At 54.7% G+C, this 15,957-nt stretch overlaps 1 protein-coding gene across 1 annotated transcript; it reads right to left on the bottom strand.

Moving 5' to 3' along the window:
• Positions 1 to 2,980: 2,980 nt before the first annotated feature.
• Positions 2,981 to 15,685, bottom strand: WNT2B (Wnt family member 2B). The gene is made up of 5 exons (XM_056139150.1): positions 15,516 to 15,685; positions 9,794 to 10,014; positions 8,670 to 8,947; positions 6,954 to 7,218; positions 2,981 to 3,761 (listed from the first exon to the last, which is right to left on the bottom strand). Exons 1-5 carry the CDS (start codon positions 15,659 to 15,661, stop codon positions 3,532 to 3,534), a joined length of 1,140 nt encoding a protein of 379 aa, XP_055995125.1. The 5' UTR covers positions 15,662 to 15,685; the 3' UTR covers positions 2,981 to 3,531.
• Between the last annotated feature and the right edge of the window lie 272 nt (positions 15,686 to 15,957).

The following is a 15,957-nucleotide window of genomic DNA, read 5'->3' on the forward strand; positions in this document are numbered from 1 at the left end:
GTGGCCAAAACACACATGCACGCACATGCACATGAACTTGGCATTTATCTATAGGGCTTGGTTAAGACTGACATTCTTTTTGTATGGGGGCTATACCCTGTGGTGCTCAGGGGCCACTCACATGGGGTTCATCCCCCCTGCAAATTGGGAGACTGCAGTGCAGTTCCAGAATCAAACTTGGGCCTCCCCTTGCGAGGTATGAGTTCCAGCTCACTGAGCTACCTCCCCAGCCAGGCTGGCATTCCTCTACATGCGAGCCTGGCTGTAGGCGGTGTGGCCAGTGTGTACTTCAGCGAACTTGATCCTAAAAGGATCGAGTCCTTTAAGTTAACGTTGTATGTAATTAGCACTTTCTGCAGTGCTTTGCACTAAAATTGAACACAAAACTAAAAAGAATAAGGACCAAAAGAAAGGAGTTGAAGAGGGGAAAGAGACAGAGACCCCACTGGTCTGTTCAAAGGATGGAGAGGGAGAGACGAGATAGTGAAGAAGGACAGTAGGACTAGATGAAGTCTTGACTGCACCAAATAAAGTTCTCATTTTGCTGCTTGTTCCAAATAAATTAGTTTCTGTTTGCATAGTGCAGAATGGATGCCAGGTGTCGAGCGCCGCTTGGAATGCAGAAGCAAGCTAAAGGAGTTAAGAGAGAAAATTAATTCTTGGCCATCATTCTTGGCATTGTTTTGCTGTTGCCTTTGATTGTTTGTTTGGGCCACACCAGGCTATACTCAGTGCTGAGTCCTGGCTCTGTGCTCAGGGGTCACTTCTGGAGGGGCTCAGGGGACCATGTGTGGTGCTAGGGGTCCCAGGTCATCTGAGTGTGCGGCAGACACCTTATCTGTTGAACTATCTCTCTAGCCCCAGGGCCATCATTCTTTCTTGGGGTCACATAGTCTCCATAGTGGGGCTCAGATGAACCTCTTCTCTTGCCACCACCTCACTTTTCAAGCTTCTCATTCTCTGGATAGCTTTGCTTTTCTCTTAACCATGTATAGGAAATTGCAAAACTTGGGTCTTGAACTACAATTTGGAGCTCAGGGAAAACAAGGAGCGCTATAGAGGCCAGAACAGGCCCCCCTTCTCCCACAGGGTAGGGGGTAAGACCAGAAAGGGTCGTGAAGCCCAAGTAGATTCACACCAAGTTGATTTTCTGTGGGAAGCCTCTGCCGTCACTGAGATGGTATCCAAGATGTTCTTGCTAGGCCCGGAGCTGACAGGGACTTTGAGTGCAAGGCAGCACCAATCTTTGTAAAGTCAGTCAACTCCTTTCTTCAGTGCAGACTATGGCCCCTTACCTTCCAGCTACCCCAAAGCTTTCCTCCTCTTAATTCCAGCTCAAGATGTCAGAAGTTCCTCCCACTCCCCCTCCCTAATCCCACCATTGGCTCATCAGTTATCCAGTTGACTCCACTCTGCAAGGAAGACATTCCCCTGGTCTGACTCACTCAGTCCCTTTTCTCCACAGGAATCCCCTCACCACAGACCACAAGGGCTCTGACTAGCTCATGTTTTGTGTTAATGGATGTGAAACCGGAGCAAACCCCCTCACCAAAAGAAAAACCACCCTAAACTCTCCCACACAGGTCTCAGCAGGTTACACAAATATTAGTCCTATCATCTAAATAAATCTGCCCCCATGGCCCAGAGCTATGGCTCCCTCATTTCTTTTGTTTCCTGCGCTGAGTGAAACTGCTCCACAAACATGCTAGCACCCCAAAGGATGTTGGGGAGCAACTTAGGAATGGAGGGGGGCTATACCCAGAATTCCTTGTACAGGCTGAGTCTTCTGCCCCATCATCTGCTGTTGGTACCTCATGGGCCAGAGAGGAGTCCTGAGGAGAGACACTCAGTTAGGGCTGATGGTAAGAGGGTGTTGGCTGCAGTTTAGGGCATAATTAAAACTCAGCATCTGAGAAAGGTTTTCACTTTCTTTTTACAGTAAAGAGGCAGAAGTCAGGTCATTAGGGTATCTTGCTTAACAGATGATACCAGTGAGTGGCCTAACTCTGATTTTAACCCATCTGTCATTAACTGTAGATTTTTACAGTAGTCTGATCTATCGAAATATCAAACACAGCAAGATGTAACCACTGTCCTATATGACAGAAAATGAGGATATGTCTAATATATAGTTATATACAGACACGTGTGTGTGTGTGTGTGTATGTATGTATGTATACTTAGGACATCACCGTCTTGGGAGTGAGTTTCCAGGCCCTGCCATAGAGCTTACAAAGCCTGTTCTGTTTAGGGGCTCAGCTGCTGCACATCTGCTGGGGCAGTAGGCAGTGACGGGGAAGGCATTCTCTATTACATGTCTCCTATGTAAGCCAAATGCAGAGTGAATGGTGATAACTGAAAGTAAAGATTTGTTGAATAAATGGGGGAGAGGTTGCCTTGGAAGCTCTTTACCACCTGGCACAAGCCTGAGCTCTCCATTCCCTATGGCCATAGGCTCCTGCTCCCGGCTTCAAGGACTTCTAAACAATCACCAGTGATTCCCATTCTGCCTTTACAGCCCATGATCAGGCCTGCTATTCTTACCACCCTCCATCAGTCCGTACCTTTCACTGTTTCCTAAACCTGCTGACCACAAGAATAATGCACTGAGGGAAGAGACAGTACAGCAGGTAGGGCACATGCACACAGCCCACCCAGGTTCAATTCCCAGTACCACATAAGGACCCCTAAGCCCCACTAGGAGTGATTCTTGAACACAGAGTCAGTAATAAGCCCTAAACACTGCCAAGTGTGGCCCCCAAATCGAAACAAAAAAGCATTGAAAAAAAATTCAAGGTCTCAGCAGACCTCCTAAATGAATCTCTCTCAGGAATGCTGTCGGGCAGAGGAGCCCTCCATGCTGTGAACACACTGAAACAGAAGCAGCGCTGTCCAGTACAGTAAAAGAAAAACCAAAGAGTAATGGAAGAGAATATACATTTGTATAGTTATATAACTTTTTCCTCTATAAAACACAGCGATTCATAAACATGAGCATGTGAATGGAACCGTGTCCGCCATGGCAGCTCTTGTCTCGCAGTCCCAGGCTCTTGAAAGAATGTATAGCCTCAGAGTTCTCCTTGGGGTAGCAGCAGTCTGTTCAAACTGACCCAGGTGAGGGACGTGGTTTCTTCTCTTCTTCTACCTTTATCCAGGTGGGAACACGAAGAGGCTCTCCAGGTACCTTCCTCTTGTACACACAAGGAGTGTCAAAGGCAGTGAGGGGAAAAGTGACACGGGCCTGGACTGTGCGTTAGTGCAACTCACATTACTCTGAAGACCCCCTACCTCGTCCACGCTCCCTTCTAACCTGCAGTGGGGGAGTCAGGGAGCCATTTCATTTCTTACATCCCCTGTCAACAACTTCCCAGGGCTAAGTCAGGACGCCAGAGTCACCTCTGGATCACTCTTCAGTCCTTCAGTAGAAGCTGTGGCAGCCCACGGCAAGGGTGGTGGAAGGTGCGCATGCAAAGGTCTCGTGCTTCTGAGTCAGGAGGTTTGCAGTGGTGGGCGCGTGAGGTCTCCATGGACTCAGGTCTGGTCCAGCCATTCTGCCTTCTTGGGGGCCTTGCACGTGTGGACGTCCACAGCGTTCCTGCACTCCTTGCACCGCACTGCACAGCACCAGTGGAATTTGCATTCACACTGGGTGACACGGGTAACTCGAGTCGTGTCGTACCCTCGGCCACAGCACATAATCTCACAACCATCTGTTCCTTTCGATGTCTTGCTGCAGACCCGGCCTGCAGTGCCCAGGGAACCTGCGTCAGGGCAGAGAGTGAGAACCAAGTTACCTTCCCTTCAGCTGCTCTGAGCTCTCTACCCACATCCTCTGACGAAACTACAGAAAATCCCATTTCCTGAAAATACGCTCACTAGCCAAAATGATCGTGCCTCACTCTGACCTTTCTCCCACCCCCAAAACTCCCCGGAGGCTGCTGACTTCACCTGCAGTGTCCCCTTTCCCACCGTGTCCCACATTCCTCTAAGCCAGCCTTGAAAGCTATTTTATGTAGGACACTTTCCATAATAAACTATTTCCAAAGTGTGAAATTGTACCCCTCAAACATATGCAATATCGTGAGCCAAAGTTACCTCAATAAAAAAAAAAAGTTTAAAAAAACAACTCAGCCTATAATTTATCGTTTCCAAGAAGTCTTGCCACAGCTCAGATCCTGCTGTCCTATGTTCGCATTTTGGGCCCTTTGTTGACATTTTATTAAGTTGGGCTGCACAGGGCAGCAGGATGGTGAGATGGCTATTCAAAGCGTGGATATAACGTCAGATTGTCTTGGGTTAAATTCCAGTTCTGCCGGGTTTTAGCTGATTGAGTTAGCCAGTTGTTTACAGGCTCTTGGGGCTTTAGTTTTCTCCTATGAAAACAGGCATGTGGGGCTGGAGAGATGGTACAGCGGGTAACTTAGGTTGGATCTCTGGCACCTCTGAGCTATGCCAGGAGTGGTCCCTGAGTGAAGAACCAGGAGTAAGTCTTGAGCACAGCTGGGTGTGGTCCAAAAACAAAAGAAAACAGCCATGATTATAGAACTTATCTTGACAGACTGTCCTATCATCTCTGTTCAATTGAGAGGGTTAACTGATTAGCATGCTGGAGGCCTACCCCTAAGGAATTCCTAAAGAATTCCTTGCCTCACCCAAGAGAGGATGGGAACACCCAAGGAGAGGTTATCTCCTGCACAGAGGACGCACATGACTTCATTCTCAAAAATATGTTGGCAGGCAAAAGACATCCTGCCAACAGATAATAAAATCACAGCATTCCGAATGGATGGATCCTAGAGCATCTTGTCCTATCCTTATCCAGAAGTGGTAAATACCTAGCCTGGGCTTATAACGTGGGAAATCAATTCAGTAATTTCTGCACATGGGTATTTGGGAAGACATTGCTAAAAACCTTACAGTTTAAAAATTTTATCAATTTAACATTCATTTTTGGGATTTGAGCTATAGCTCATGTAAGAGTACATGGTTTGCTTGTTTGAGAGCCTGGCTTAGATCCCTAGCACAACCACATATACACAGAGAAAAATATGTATTGTATATGTACATATCAGTACAATGGAACATAGATATAACATAAGAACATTTTACATATAATTGAGGTATATGCAAGGCTTTTGTTTTCAGTGACAGGAGTTTAAATCCAAAGTGTAGTAGATCACTGCTCTGAAGTACGGACTGGCCAGGTCTGCTATTTACATAGTATATAAGAGAATTTCTCTACTGTAACTCAAGCACTCTTGTGTACCAAAAGCCTCATCTATACTCTACCATATAAGTTACTAGCTACATGTAGTCATGTGTCACGTAGATTTACACTGATGAAAATTCAATAAAATTTAAAATTTCCTTGGGCAAATACTCAGGTACCTGGAGAGCATCAATGGAGAACATTTCTATCACTACAGGAAGCTCAACTGGATGACGCTGCTTTGGAAGGGGTTCTTAGCTCCATACTCCTTTTAGGAGGAGAAGACTTAGACCCTTTGACCTCCGGGTCTCATTTTGGGTTTATGATTTTATGCCTCTGAGAAAAACCAATGGGCGTAGGACCCATCTTCACAAACTCCAGAGATCTTCCATGCACTGCAGATCTACAGGCATCCACGTTCCTTACAGAATGATCCCGAGGCCTTTGGAGAGCTGCTCTTCAGACTGCCTCCCAGGGCAGTCAGCCTACTTGATCGCAGGAAATCCCTAGGCGAATCCAGACCCTCCTGGCCCAGCACACAAAGCTATTTCCTCTGCCTCTTGGGTGGAGCCCTTCCCCCTCTCCCCCCCCCCCCCTTTTCTGTGCCCAGTTTTGCTCTGAGCCACTTGGCTCTCCAGGAACAGCAGTGCAGCTGGAAACATAGTCCCAAAGAAGCTGAGGTTGCCTGGAGGCTCTTCACCCATGCCCTGATGAGAGAGTGGAACCTGGTAGCCCCTGACAGAGCTGGGCAGCATGCAGTTCCGGTCCTAATTGAACCTCTGTGGGCCTGAAACAGGAGCAGAGGTGGCAACGCATTGCCATTCTTTATTTGTATCACCTTCCAGCATCCCCAAGGTACCACCATTATCCAGGCTGCAGCGTGAGGCTCTACCGCCTCCTGCCAAATGTTCGCCAGTGGTGGTGGTGGTTGGGGGGGGGGGGGGTCCTCCTCTGTACTCACTTCCCCAACTCCCACTCCAGAATCTTGATGGCAGCATGTCGGATAAGGCCTCTCATGCTCCTCATGGCCTCCCCCTCCCCAAGCCCTCACTCGCCCTATCTCTGCTTTCCCATGCACCACTCTGCCTAAGTGGAGCTCAGATCCACCCGTTCTTCCTTCTCCCTTTCCAGAGCCTCCTAACACTTGGGGGAGTCACTTAAGTTCCATATTTCCAAAGATGCTTCTTGATTTCCCTTGTCACCTCGCTTGCAGCTGCATTTGTCTATCTGTTCTACTTGCTTTCATTAGCAAGAAAAATCACTTTGAACTCCCTCACCCCCCAAAATAAAAACTACACCTAAGGCTTTTGTATTGTTCACATATTTCTCAGTACTGAAGTAGGTGAGTCATTTAAACACCCTCTGAAAAATGCCTACTGTGGTCCAGAGGCTGGGCTACAAGGAGTGGTCCACAGCCTCAAGGAGCTCAGGGGACACCCTGGGTCCAGCAGATAGGGCAGAAGTGAGCTGTCTTGGGGACAGAGACATAGTACATCACATCAGGTGTTTGCATTGCAAGCAGCCACTCTGGGTTCACTTTGGGCATCCCATATGGTCTCCCAAGCAGTGCCAGGAGTGATTCTTGGGCTCAGAGCCAGGAGTAACCCCTGAGTACCTCCAGGTGTGATACAAAAACCAAGAAAAAAAAAGTCATTCTAGGACTCAGAAAGGCTTTCTTGTTGTGGGGAGCGGACCCCTCTGCAGCAACCCCCGCAGCTGGGCCACCCGCTGGCCCCCTCCTCACCTGCAGCCTTGTCAAGGACGCAGTAGTCGGGGGAGTTATCAAAGTAGACCAGGTCAGTTCGGGTGGCCCGGCGGTAGCCTTGACGGGCAGCTGTGAAGTTGGCGCCATCCTGGGTGGCCGTGACCTGCACAGCGCCATCGTAGCGCCTCCGTAGGTAGTCCCCGGTGCGGCGGAAGTCGGACAGGGCCCGCCAGCAGGTGCGCAGGGTGCAGGAGCCGCTCACACCGTGGCACTTACACTCCAGCTTCAGGAAACGCCGCACGGCCTGCGGGGAGCCAGGCGAGGCAGAGACAGGTGAGGCATGGCCAGGTGAGAGCATGGCCAGCCCTCCCAAGGACCAGAGTGTGCTTTTTAAATAAGTGAGTTAGCACTTTTTTACTGCTGTTGACTATAACTGACCGTTGACATTATAGATGCATAATCCTTTGTATGTTCGTATTATTAAAATGTGAAAAACTGTAGCACTCTCCTCCCGTTGTTCATCGATTTGCTCGAGCGGGCCCAGTAACGGCTCCATTTTTGAGACTTGTAACTGTGTTTAGCATATTGAATACATCACGGGTAGCTTCCCAGGCTTTGCCGTGCGGGCGAGATACTCTCGGTAGCTTGCCAGGCTCTCTGAGAGGGACGAAGGAATTGAACACGGCTCGGCCGGGCTGGCTGCACAAATGTGAAAAAAATTCATCCAAAAATATCCATAGTCCCCCAAACACCACTGGGGTCGGCCAGATGCCAGGCAGGTGCCTTGATCCCTATTTGAGCTCTCCTGCTCTAAATTCTTGGTTTTTTTTTTTTTTTGGGGGGGGGGAGGGTTTGCTGAGTCATAACTGATGGTGCTCAGTGCTTACTCCTGTCTCTGTGCTAAGCTTGCACTCCAGCTTCAGGAAGCGCCTAAATCATTCCTGGCAGTGTGAGGGGACCGAGGGGACCGTATAGGGTGCTGGAGATGGGATGTGGGTCAGCAGTGTGCAAGGCAAGTGCCCTACCCCTGCAGCACAATGAGGAATGGGTTTCTTTAGATGTCTATCCATGAACTTGCCTTTCTCCTCCAGGCTCTGACTACAGAACAGTTCCCTGTTGGTGTTTTCATTCGGCTCTCCCCTGAGACTCCCCTCTTCTGCTGATTTTCGTACCCCTGTCCACTCATTTATGGAGCTAAAACCTTAGGCCCTTGGCACTGGCCCAGTGGTGGTTCTCTGCCCCCCAGACGCCAGCCATTCTTTCTGCTTTTGTTTTTGCTTTGTATCACAGTAGTATAGGGAGCGGAGCGGGGGGGGGGGGGGGGAGCTCCCCTGCACTCTGGACCTTCTCCAAAGTGAGACCCCCTCTTTGGGGAAGACTCCGGGACCAACACTGTCTTTCTTTACTTGGGGCCTGCTTGAACATTTGATCCCCAGGGTCAGAAAGTGCTGGCAAATCTCCTTTCTCATTTTAGAGTTCAAGTCCCCCATGCCTGGGAGTGTTCGTCTCCAGCAGGGGACACTCACAAGGCAGTGCTCAGACCCAGCCCTGGCCACCAACAGGTCCTTGGCTGCCCTTTGGTTAGAGTTGGGATTTCCCTTCTTCCCTCCCCCTTTGGCCTGTCTGAATGCAGGGCTCTCCCAGCTGCCATGCTGTCACTGCTCCTGTCCCCAAGGCTTAGGGCGCAGGGAAAGGACCCCAAAGCCTCCAGTCCTCCCCAGCAGACAGGATAGCGGGTGTCCCATGAGCACTGACCGTGCGGCCACAGCGGTTGTTGTGCAGGTTCATGAGGGCCCGTGCGTCCTTCAGCCTCTTCTCCTTGGCGTCCACAAAGGCCTTGGCGAAGCGAATGCCATAGTGGATGTTATCGCTGCAGCCGCCCCAGTCGAAGTCCCCGCGCTGGTCATGGTGGCGGCCGCGGGTGTAGGGGTCACAGCTGCACACACTCAGTTCGCCCTGGCTACAGGCGCGGGTGATGGCGTGGACCACCCCTGCCGATGAGATGGCATAGACAAACGCTGCCTCCCGGCTACCTGGACCACAGAGGAAGGCAGGCACAGTGAGCACGCAGGCGGCCTGCGCCCACAGCCCCTCATCCCTCTCCCCTCCCAGCATCACACCCCAGGCCGCTCCCCTCTCTGCTCTGCCCTGGCCTGTGCTTCCAGCCTCTCAGCTGACCTGTGCTGACTTCCTTCCACACTCCCGGGGCCAGCTGTGGCCAAGCTGCAGGCAAGTCACCCCTCCCGCCAAGAGAGCTGCCCTGTCTGTCCAGGCTCTTAAACCCACTCTGCTGGACAGTTCCTCGAGAGAGGACCCTGGGGACCGGAGGCCAGCCTGTCCACTGCCTGCTTCCTCCCCTCCCTGCTCTGGGGCGGTGACTCATCACTCCTGTCCCCAACATCTCCAGGCTCCCATCTCGCTCCCTTCCTCCTCGTTGACTGTCTAACTGTTTAGTTGTTTGGCTGAACGGGGAGGCTAAGCCGCTGACTCTCCAAATATTTACATATCACCTTTCTGTTTAGTTCCTGCTCCCATTACTGTAGAGCTGGGGGTGCTGGGGTGAGGGTAGTGATGGTGGCGGTAAGAACCGAGCAGCCAGTCCTAGTCTTCAGCCTTGTTCCAGCAAGGAAACCTCCAGGCTGGGGGTGGGGGGAGGAGAGGGAGAAGAAAGACGGAAGTGCTCGGGAACCCTCGTCCCGTCATCCCGGAGCACTGGGATTCCCGGGACCCCTACCCACGTAGCTAAGGGACTGAGGCTCTGTCCCAAGTGTCCTCTGGTTACGGGTGCTGGGTCGGACGGGCGTGGGCACCATGCCTCGCACCCCCAACCCCCATGTCTAGGAAGGGAAGGCACCGGGGCTGGGGAGCAGGGCCCCTACTTCTGAGCATGACACGGCCAAAGACAGTGTGGTCCCGCTCCAGCGTGGTGCAGTTCCATCGGTGGTGGCGGAACTGGTGTTGACACTCTCGGATCCACTCGCGCGCACCCTCTCCCACTGAGCGCATGATGTCGGGGTACCGCTGGCACAGCTGCCGCTGCCGGCTCACCAGACCCGGGATATTGTCACAGATTACTCGGGCCCCCAGTGCCCCGATGTACCTGCAAGGTGGAGACGGCCCTGTCAGCATCCCAGCCCGCTCCCTGCCCCGGCCCACATCCCCAGGATGCCGGGCGCCACCGTTCCCCACTGCCCGTCAAAGGGTCAGTGAGTGGCTCCCACACTTCTGCTCCCTGGTCCCCGCACACAAGGCCCCCCCACATGTGTCACGTACACAGAAGCTATGGGGATGTCACACAATCCCAGGGTCTGTTTATTTAATGAGCAGGAAGGTCCTCACAGAAAAAAACAAACTAACAGAATGGGAGTCTGGAGCAATACTCACACCCACATGTCAGAGGCCCAGACCGCAAGGCGGGTCCCTGAAACAGGGTCGAGGGAAGGAGGAGGGTGGGCCTGGGGGGAGAGGAGAAGTGGACAGCCGTCAGGTCCCCCAGATGATGCTCCCACTATTCCAAGAAGCCGCCTGTGGGCTGCACGTCCTGGTGGCCACACAGCCACTGACACTCAGGGCCCAGCACCAACACTCCTAAGATCAACTTGGGCTGTGCTAGTAAAAGACAGATACGTGGCCAGAATCCGTCCCCGTGGTCTCGGGAAGCCTCATCCCTCCCCGTACTCCTGGCTTGGGACTCAGACAGCAGGACAGCCAGGAGCTAGCTCTGAAGCCTGATTGCCTTCGGACCCTCTCACCAGCTCTCCCTCCCCCTCGGCTCTCCTGCCCCTGCATCCTCCTGGCACTGCTGCGGGCAGTTCCCAGAGGCAGGGAGGTGCCCCTTGCTCCTGTCTGCTCAACAGGTGGGTACCCCGGGCTGAAGGGCAGCTGCGCCTGCAGAGAAGGTTTGGTCTGGGCTGTGACTAGCCTGTGGTTTGGGAAAGGGCCCAATGTGGGCCTACAAGAAGGTGAAAAAGGGTGACGGTGGGGAGAGGGGGGACACTCGGCGCCCCCACCCGCGCCCCCCACATTCCCACCGTTTGCCCTCACCCACAGACTGGATCACCAGCGGTGACACCCAACTCAAACAAACACAAGGAGGGCTGATGCTGGCCTCTTCGGGAACTCAGCGGGGCTGATGGGGCCCATCTGTCCGGGGGGCGGGCCGAGCTGGCTGGCCCGCAGCTCACAAATCCCAGAATCAGCGTCCCCTGCACTGTCCGGCAGGCAACAGTTCCCAGGGACAAACAAAATAAACACCCGGAAAAGGGCTGCCTGCGGAGTCACCCCGGAGCCTTTGTTTGGAGAAAGGGGACGCTGGGTGTTGGAGCTGGTCTCACTCGCCTGCCACGGCCCAGCCCCAGCATCGTGCAGAGCCGCGGGCGTTTGTTTTTCTAACTGGGTCTGGGAGGAACGGGGTTGCGGGAGTGGGAGGCCAGTCATCCAACCCTCGTGACACAGCCTCAGTGAGGTGGCCACACGCTGGCAAAAAGTCCTTCCTGTGGTCTGACTTCAGTCCATCCTGCTGCAGCCCACACGGCCCTCCTTCCATCCACACTGAGCGTGGGAACCTCTGTCCAGTATCTATGACAGGAAGATCATTACGTTTCCTACTTACACCACTAAGTAAACGGTTTCAAGATTCCTGGGGTTTTCTTTTTGGCTACACCCTGCAGGGCTTACTTCTGGCCTGACGCTCCAGGAGCACCCTGTGGTGACCCTATGGGGTGTTGGGGATCAAACCCAGGTCCGTGGCATGCAAGGCAAGGCCTTACCTGCCAGACTATCACTCCAGCCACAACTGCTTCAAGAAACTGCCTTCAACCCCGTGAGAGGGTGTAAGGGGCCCAGCCAGGAGCCCAGGCGGCTCTCGGCCAGCACATGCCCACAGGGGCCAAGCACAGAGCTCCATTGCTGGGGGCACTAACAGTTAAAGCTCCCCCAGCTCAGAGGCTGCTAGAGGGGCTCAGGGGGAGCCCTGGCATTCTGTGTTTTCTAGCTTTCTGCTCTCAGAGTGCTCGCTTCACCTGCTTTTTTTTGGTGTGTGTGGGGGGGCACCCAATGGTACTTATTACTCCTGGCTCTGAGCTCAGAAATTACTCCTGGCTGTGCTCAGGGGACCATTATGAGATGCCGGGAATCAGACCTGGGTTGGCCATATGCAAGGCTAGTGCCCTACTGGCTGTGCTATCTCTCTGTCCTTCGCTTGCTTTGAAGAGTTCACATTCCTTCCTTTGACAAAGTGACCCCAACCCTTCTCTAGAGTAGAGTAGCACCTGTGTCAGGAGCATCTGGGGACTTCTTGGAAATGATGAGACTCTGTACCCCCAGGCCCGCGGAGTCAGAATCGATTCCTTACCATCCCCAGGTGATTCAAGGCAGGAGCTTTTCTGTTCTGTTCATGACGATATCCCTATGCCTACAACAGTGTCTGGGACACAGGACTTAACAGCTATTTGCTAAATAAAAGATTCATCTCCTGGGGCCAAAACAATAGCACAGCGAGCTGGGCACTTGTCTTGCACACGACAGATCTGGGTTGGATCCCCAACCCATATTGTCCCCTGAGCCTTGCCAGGAGTGATCCCTGCGTGCAGAACCAGGAGGAGCCTGGGATATCCCCGGGTGTGGCAAAACAAAAACAAAACCCTAAAAAAACTAACCTCTTTGATTTATCCCTAATTCTGGCCTTTTGGTGTTGGGGTCACATTCAACTGTGCTCAGGGATCACCTCCAGAGATGCTCGGGGACCACGCGTGGTACCGGGATGGAACCAGGGTCTACTGACCCCCAGGTCAGGCATCCGACCTGCTGTACCATCTCTCCGGCCTCACCCAGCCCCCTTCTTCCCCTTGCCAGCCATAAACTTCTTTTTAATTATAGCTGTACTCCTTGCTGCCATTGCCAGCCTATCTGCAGATGTTTTATGTTTGTGTCTTTTTAATGAGGCCAGGGATCCTCATTATTCCCACCCCACCCACCCCCGTTTCTTTCACAACCGAAAGTATTGCACATGGTTCAGCCTAGCCCACAGATGATCTCTGAACAGAGACATAAAACTGCTACCCTCTCGGACTCTTTCTACATCATTTATATGGTACTTTAGGATTCGCAAAACATTCTACACAAAAATTCTATGAAAGAGAGAGATGGGTGGGGAGGGGGGAGAAGAAGAGGAGCTGGCAATCTGTTTTAGAGGTGAACAAACAGGAGGTTAACTGAAACACCCAGCTCTGTCCATCCACCACAAGGAATCAGCAGGGAGCAAAGGCGTCAGTGCCCAGGGTGGGAGCTCATTTTCATTCCAAGGGCATACACAGGGAGAGAGGCAGTGCTCACCCAGGAGTGGACCAGCCTGGCCCCAACACGGGCATGAACTTGAGCAAGTTCCCTACCACTGATCTCTTAAAATGCACCAGAGAGGATGTATACTATCTCTGTGGGATTCTCTGGGGCCTGAAGGTGCTGCTGTTCAGAGGCCACTGTGGCCCTCAGTGAGGGTTTGTTAATGGTTGGTGCCCAGAACAGTGATGCCACTTTGCTGTCACACCAGTTCCCTCCTCCTGTGAATCTGTGAAAGCTGCGGCTTGTTCAAGTCCCTGACCCCGGGTGGGAATACTTGTTTCTTCTCTGAATCCTGGATTGAGAAGAGGTCATCTAGGGGCTAGAGCGACAGTCCAGTGGGCAGGGCGCCTGCCTTGCATGTGGCAGACCTAGGTTCGGTCCTGATCCAAGGCATCCCAACCCTGCGTGATCCCTGAGTGCTGAGTCAGGAGTAAGCCCTGAGCACCACTGGGTGTGGCCCCCAAAACAAAAGAAGAGAGAGGTCATCTTTTTCTCCTCTGGCTACACGGAGAGAGGCCAGGAGTGGCTGGAGTCTGGGCGGACTGTGAGGAAGATGGGCTGTGAGCCAGAGGAGGGGGTGACCTCTCCCCTGCAGACAGTCCCCAGGCATCTCTCCAGGGACTGCAGAATGGCCACCTTGCTGGGCTTCTTAAGGAAAAGAGATCATCTAAAGCAGCCTCTGTGTCACCCCAAAGCCTTGATCCCCGAGAAGCAGCTCCCGGGGCCTGAAGCTCCGAGGACACCCCACTGACCCCACTCCTGCCTCCTGTCCTGTGACCCCGCTGCTGTCCGTCCCCCCTGCCCCCACTCCCTCTGCTGCTGCTCAGCACCCACAGCGCCGTGGGCTTGCTCCTGCCAGGAGTTCTTCCAAAATCTTTAATATGAACCACGTGGGGCAAGAGCAGTAGAGAAAGGGAAAGCGTGAGCCAGTGGCCAAGGGACCAAATGGGGAGCAGGCAGGACCTCAGCTGAGTCTCCAAGGAGCCACTCAGGGTGGCCGCCCTAGCCAAGGAGCCCTGCCTCCCAAACTAGTGAGCGGCAGTCCAGGGCCCCAAGATGTCCACTGCCACTGGGGCAGTGGGGAAAGAGCCCAGTGGGCTTCCTCTCTGGCCACTGCGGACACGCGTGCCCAGCCCCACGGAGCGCGAAGCAGAAGGCTGGCTTTGATCTCCTGCTGAACTCTGGAAGGTTTTCCTCCCCTCCACCCCCTTCCCTTTCCCTTTCTAAAGGAATGTTTCCAGCCAGATGGGAGATATGGGCCTCCCCACTCCCCCATCCAGAACCCCCCGCCCTGCCTTCCCCAGCACTGCAGAGATAAAAAAGATCCAAAAGAGAGATTTTTCTGAAACAGGAAAACGGGGCGGGGGTGGTGGGGTGTTAAGAGGGTGGGATGGAGGAGCGCATCTTGAAGTGATAGGAATGTGCGGCGGAGAGCTGGGATGTGTGGGGGGTGGGGGTGGGGGCTCAGCTATCTCCCCTCACCCTTTGGGCCAAGATTTCCAGTCCCTGGGGGAAAGCACCGGGTGCAAGGACAAGAGGATCAGCGGAGGGGAAGGCAGGGGGCAGCGCATGGGTAGAGGTGCCAGGGGCCAGGCCAGGCTAACTGAGTCTTTCTACCTTCCAACAGCCTCCCTTGCTCCCTGCCCCAGACCCCGGGGAGATAAGGAGCGAGGGGTTAGTGGGGAAGGGTGGGTCTTGGAGGCCTGACACCCCTCCTGATCTTTAACCTGCTGCTTCCTTCCTCCCGGGAAGTATCTGGAGGAGAGGGGGCGATAGTAGGGGGCTCCCGAAAACTCGGAGGAGGGGAGGAGACGGATCTGGGGAAGGGAAAGGAAAGGGAGAGCCTAGTCGAAGTGACGATCCAGGGGCAGGCACTGCAGACGGGTGCTTGCGTGCTGCCAACCCCAGTGTCCTGTTTGTTTCCATCATGGGGGCTACTGGGGGTGGGTTGGGCGGTTCGGTTTGATTGCCCCGATTCCTGCCCGGTGCTCGGAAGCCCGGACTAGGTGGCCCGGAGAGGCTCGGGCGCCCCCGAGGGGAGGGGACCGGGTTCCGAGGACCCCGGCGGGAGACAGGTTCCTGGAATAGCCCGAGAGAGTGGACCCGAAGGGCAGCTTGTGCCCGTGAGCCGCCGCAGCCGCGCGGGCACCGCCCCGCCGAGCGCCCCTGCCCCGCAGCCCCCGCCGCCCTCGGACCGCTGCGTCCCCGAGGCCACGGCGCGGCCACCTGCCCTGGCACCCGACCCGGCCGGCGCCCGCTCACCACCAGGACGTGTCCACGCGGGCCGGTAGCGTCAGCAGCAGCAGCAGCAGCGGCAGGCGGGCCCGCGGGCCGTCGGGGGCGCCGGGCGGCGGGGCGCGCCGAGGGGAGCGCAGCGCGGCGGGCTCCGCTCTGCCCGGCCCCCGCATAGCGCCCCGAGACTCCCGCCGGGCCCGCGGGGCTGCGGGCCGAGTGCTCGGCGGGCGGCGGCTGCGGCTCTCATTGGACGGCGCGGGGCGGGGCGAGCCGGACCCCGCGGCCCCCAGGGCGGCTCCGCCCGCGCGCCCGCCCGCCGCCCCCACCTGCTCGCCGGGGCCGCGACGGGGCGCCCCGCGGAGCCCCCGCGCCGCGCCCCCGGGTCCTAGCGCCCCGCAGGCCGGCCGGCGCGCGTGGGTGCGCCCGTGGGTGCCCACCCCTCCCCGGCGGCCCCAGCTCCGAGCGCCCG

This window comes from Sorex fumeus, unplaced genomic scaffold (assembly GCF_029834395.1).
Source record: "Sorex fumeus unplaced genomic scaffold, SorFum_2.1 ptg000131l, whole genome shotgun sequence".
Classification (NCBI taxonomy): domain Eukaryota; kingdom Metazoa; phylum Chordata; class Mammalia; order Eulipotyphla; family Soricidae; genus Sorex; species Sorex fumeus.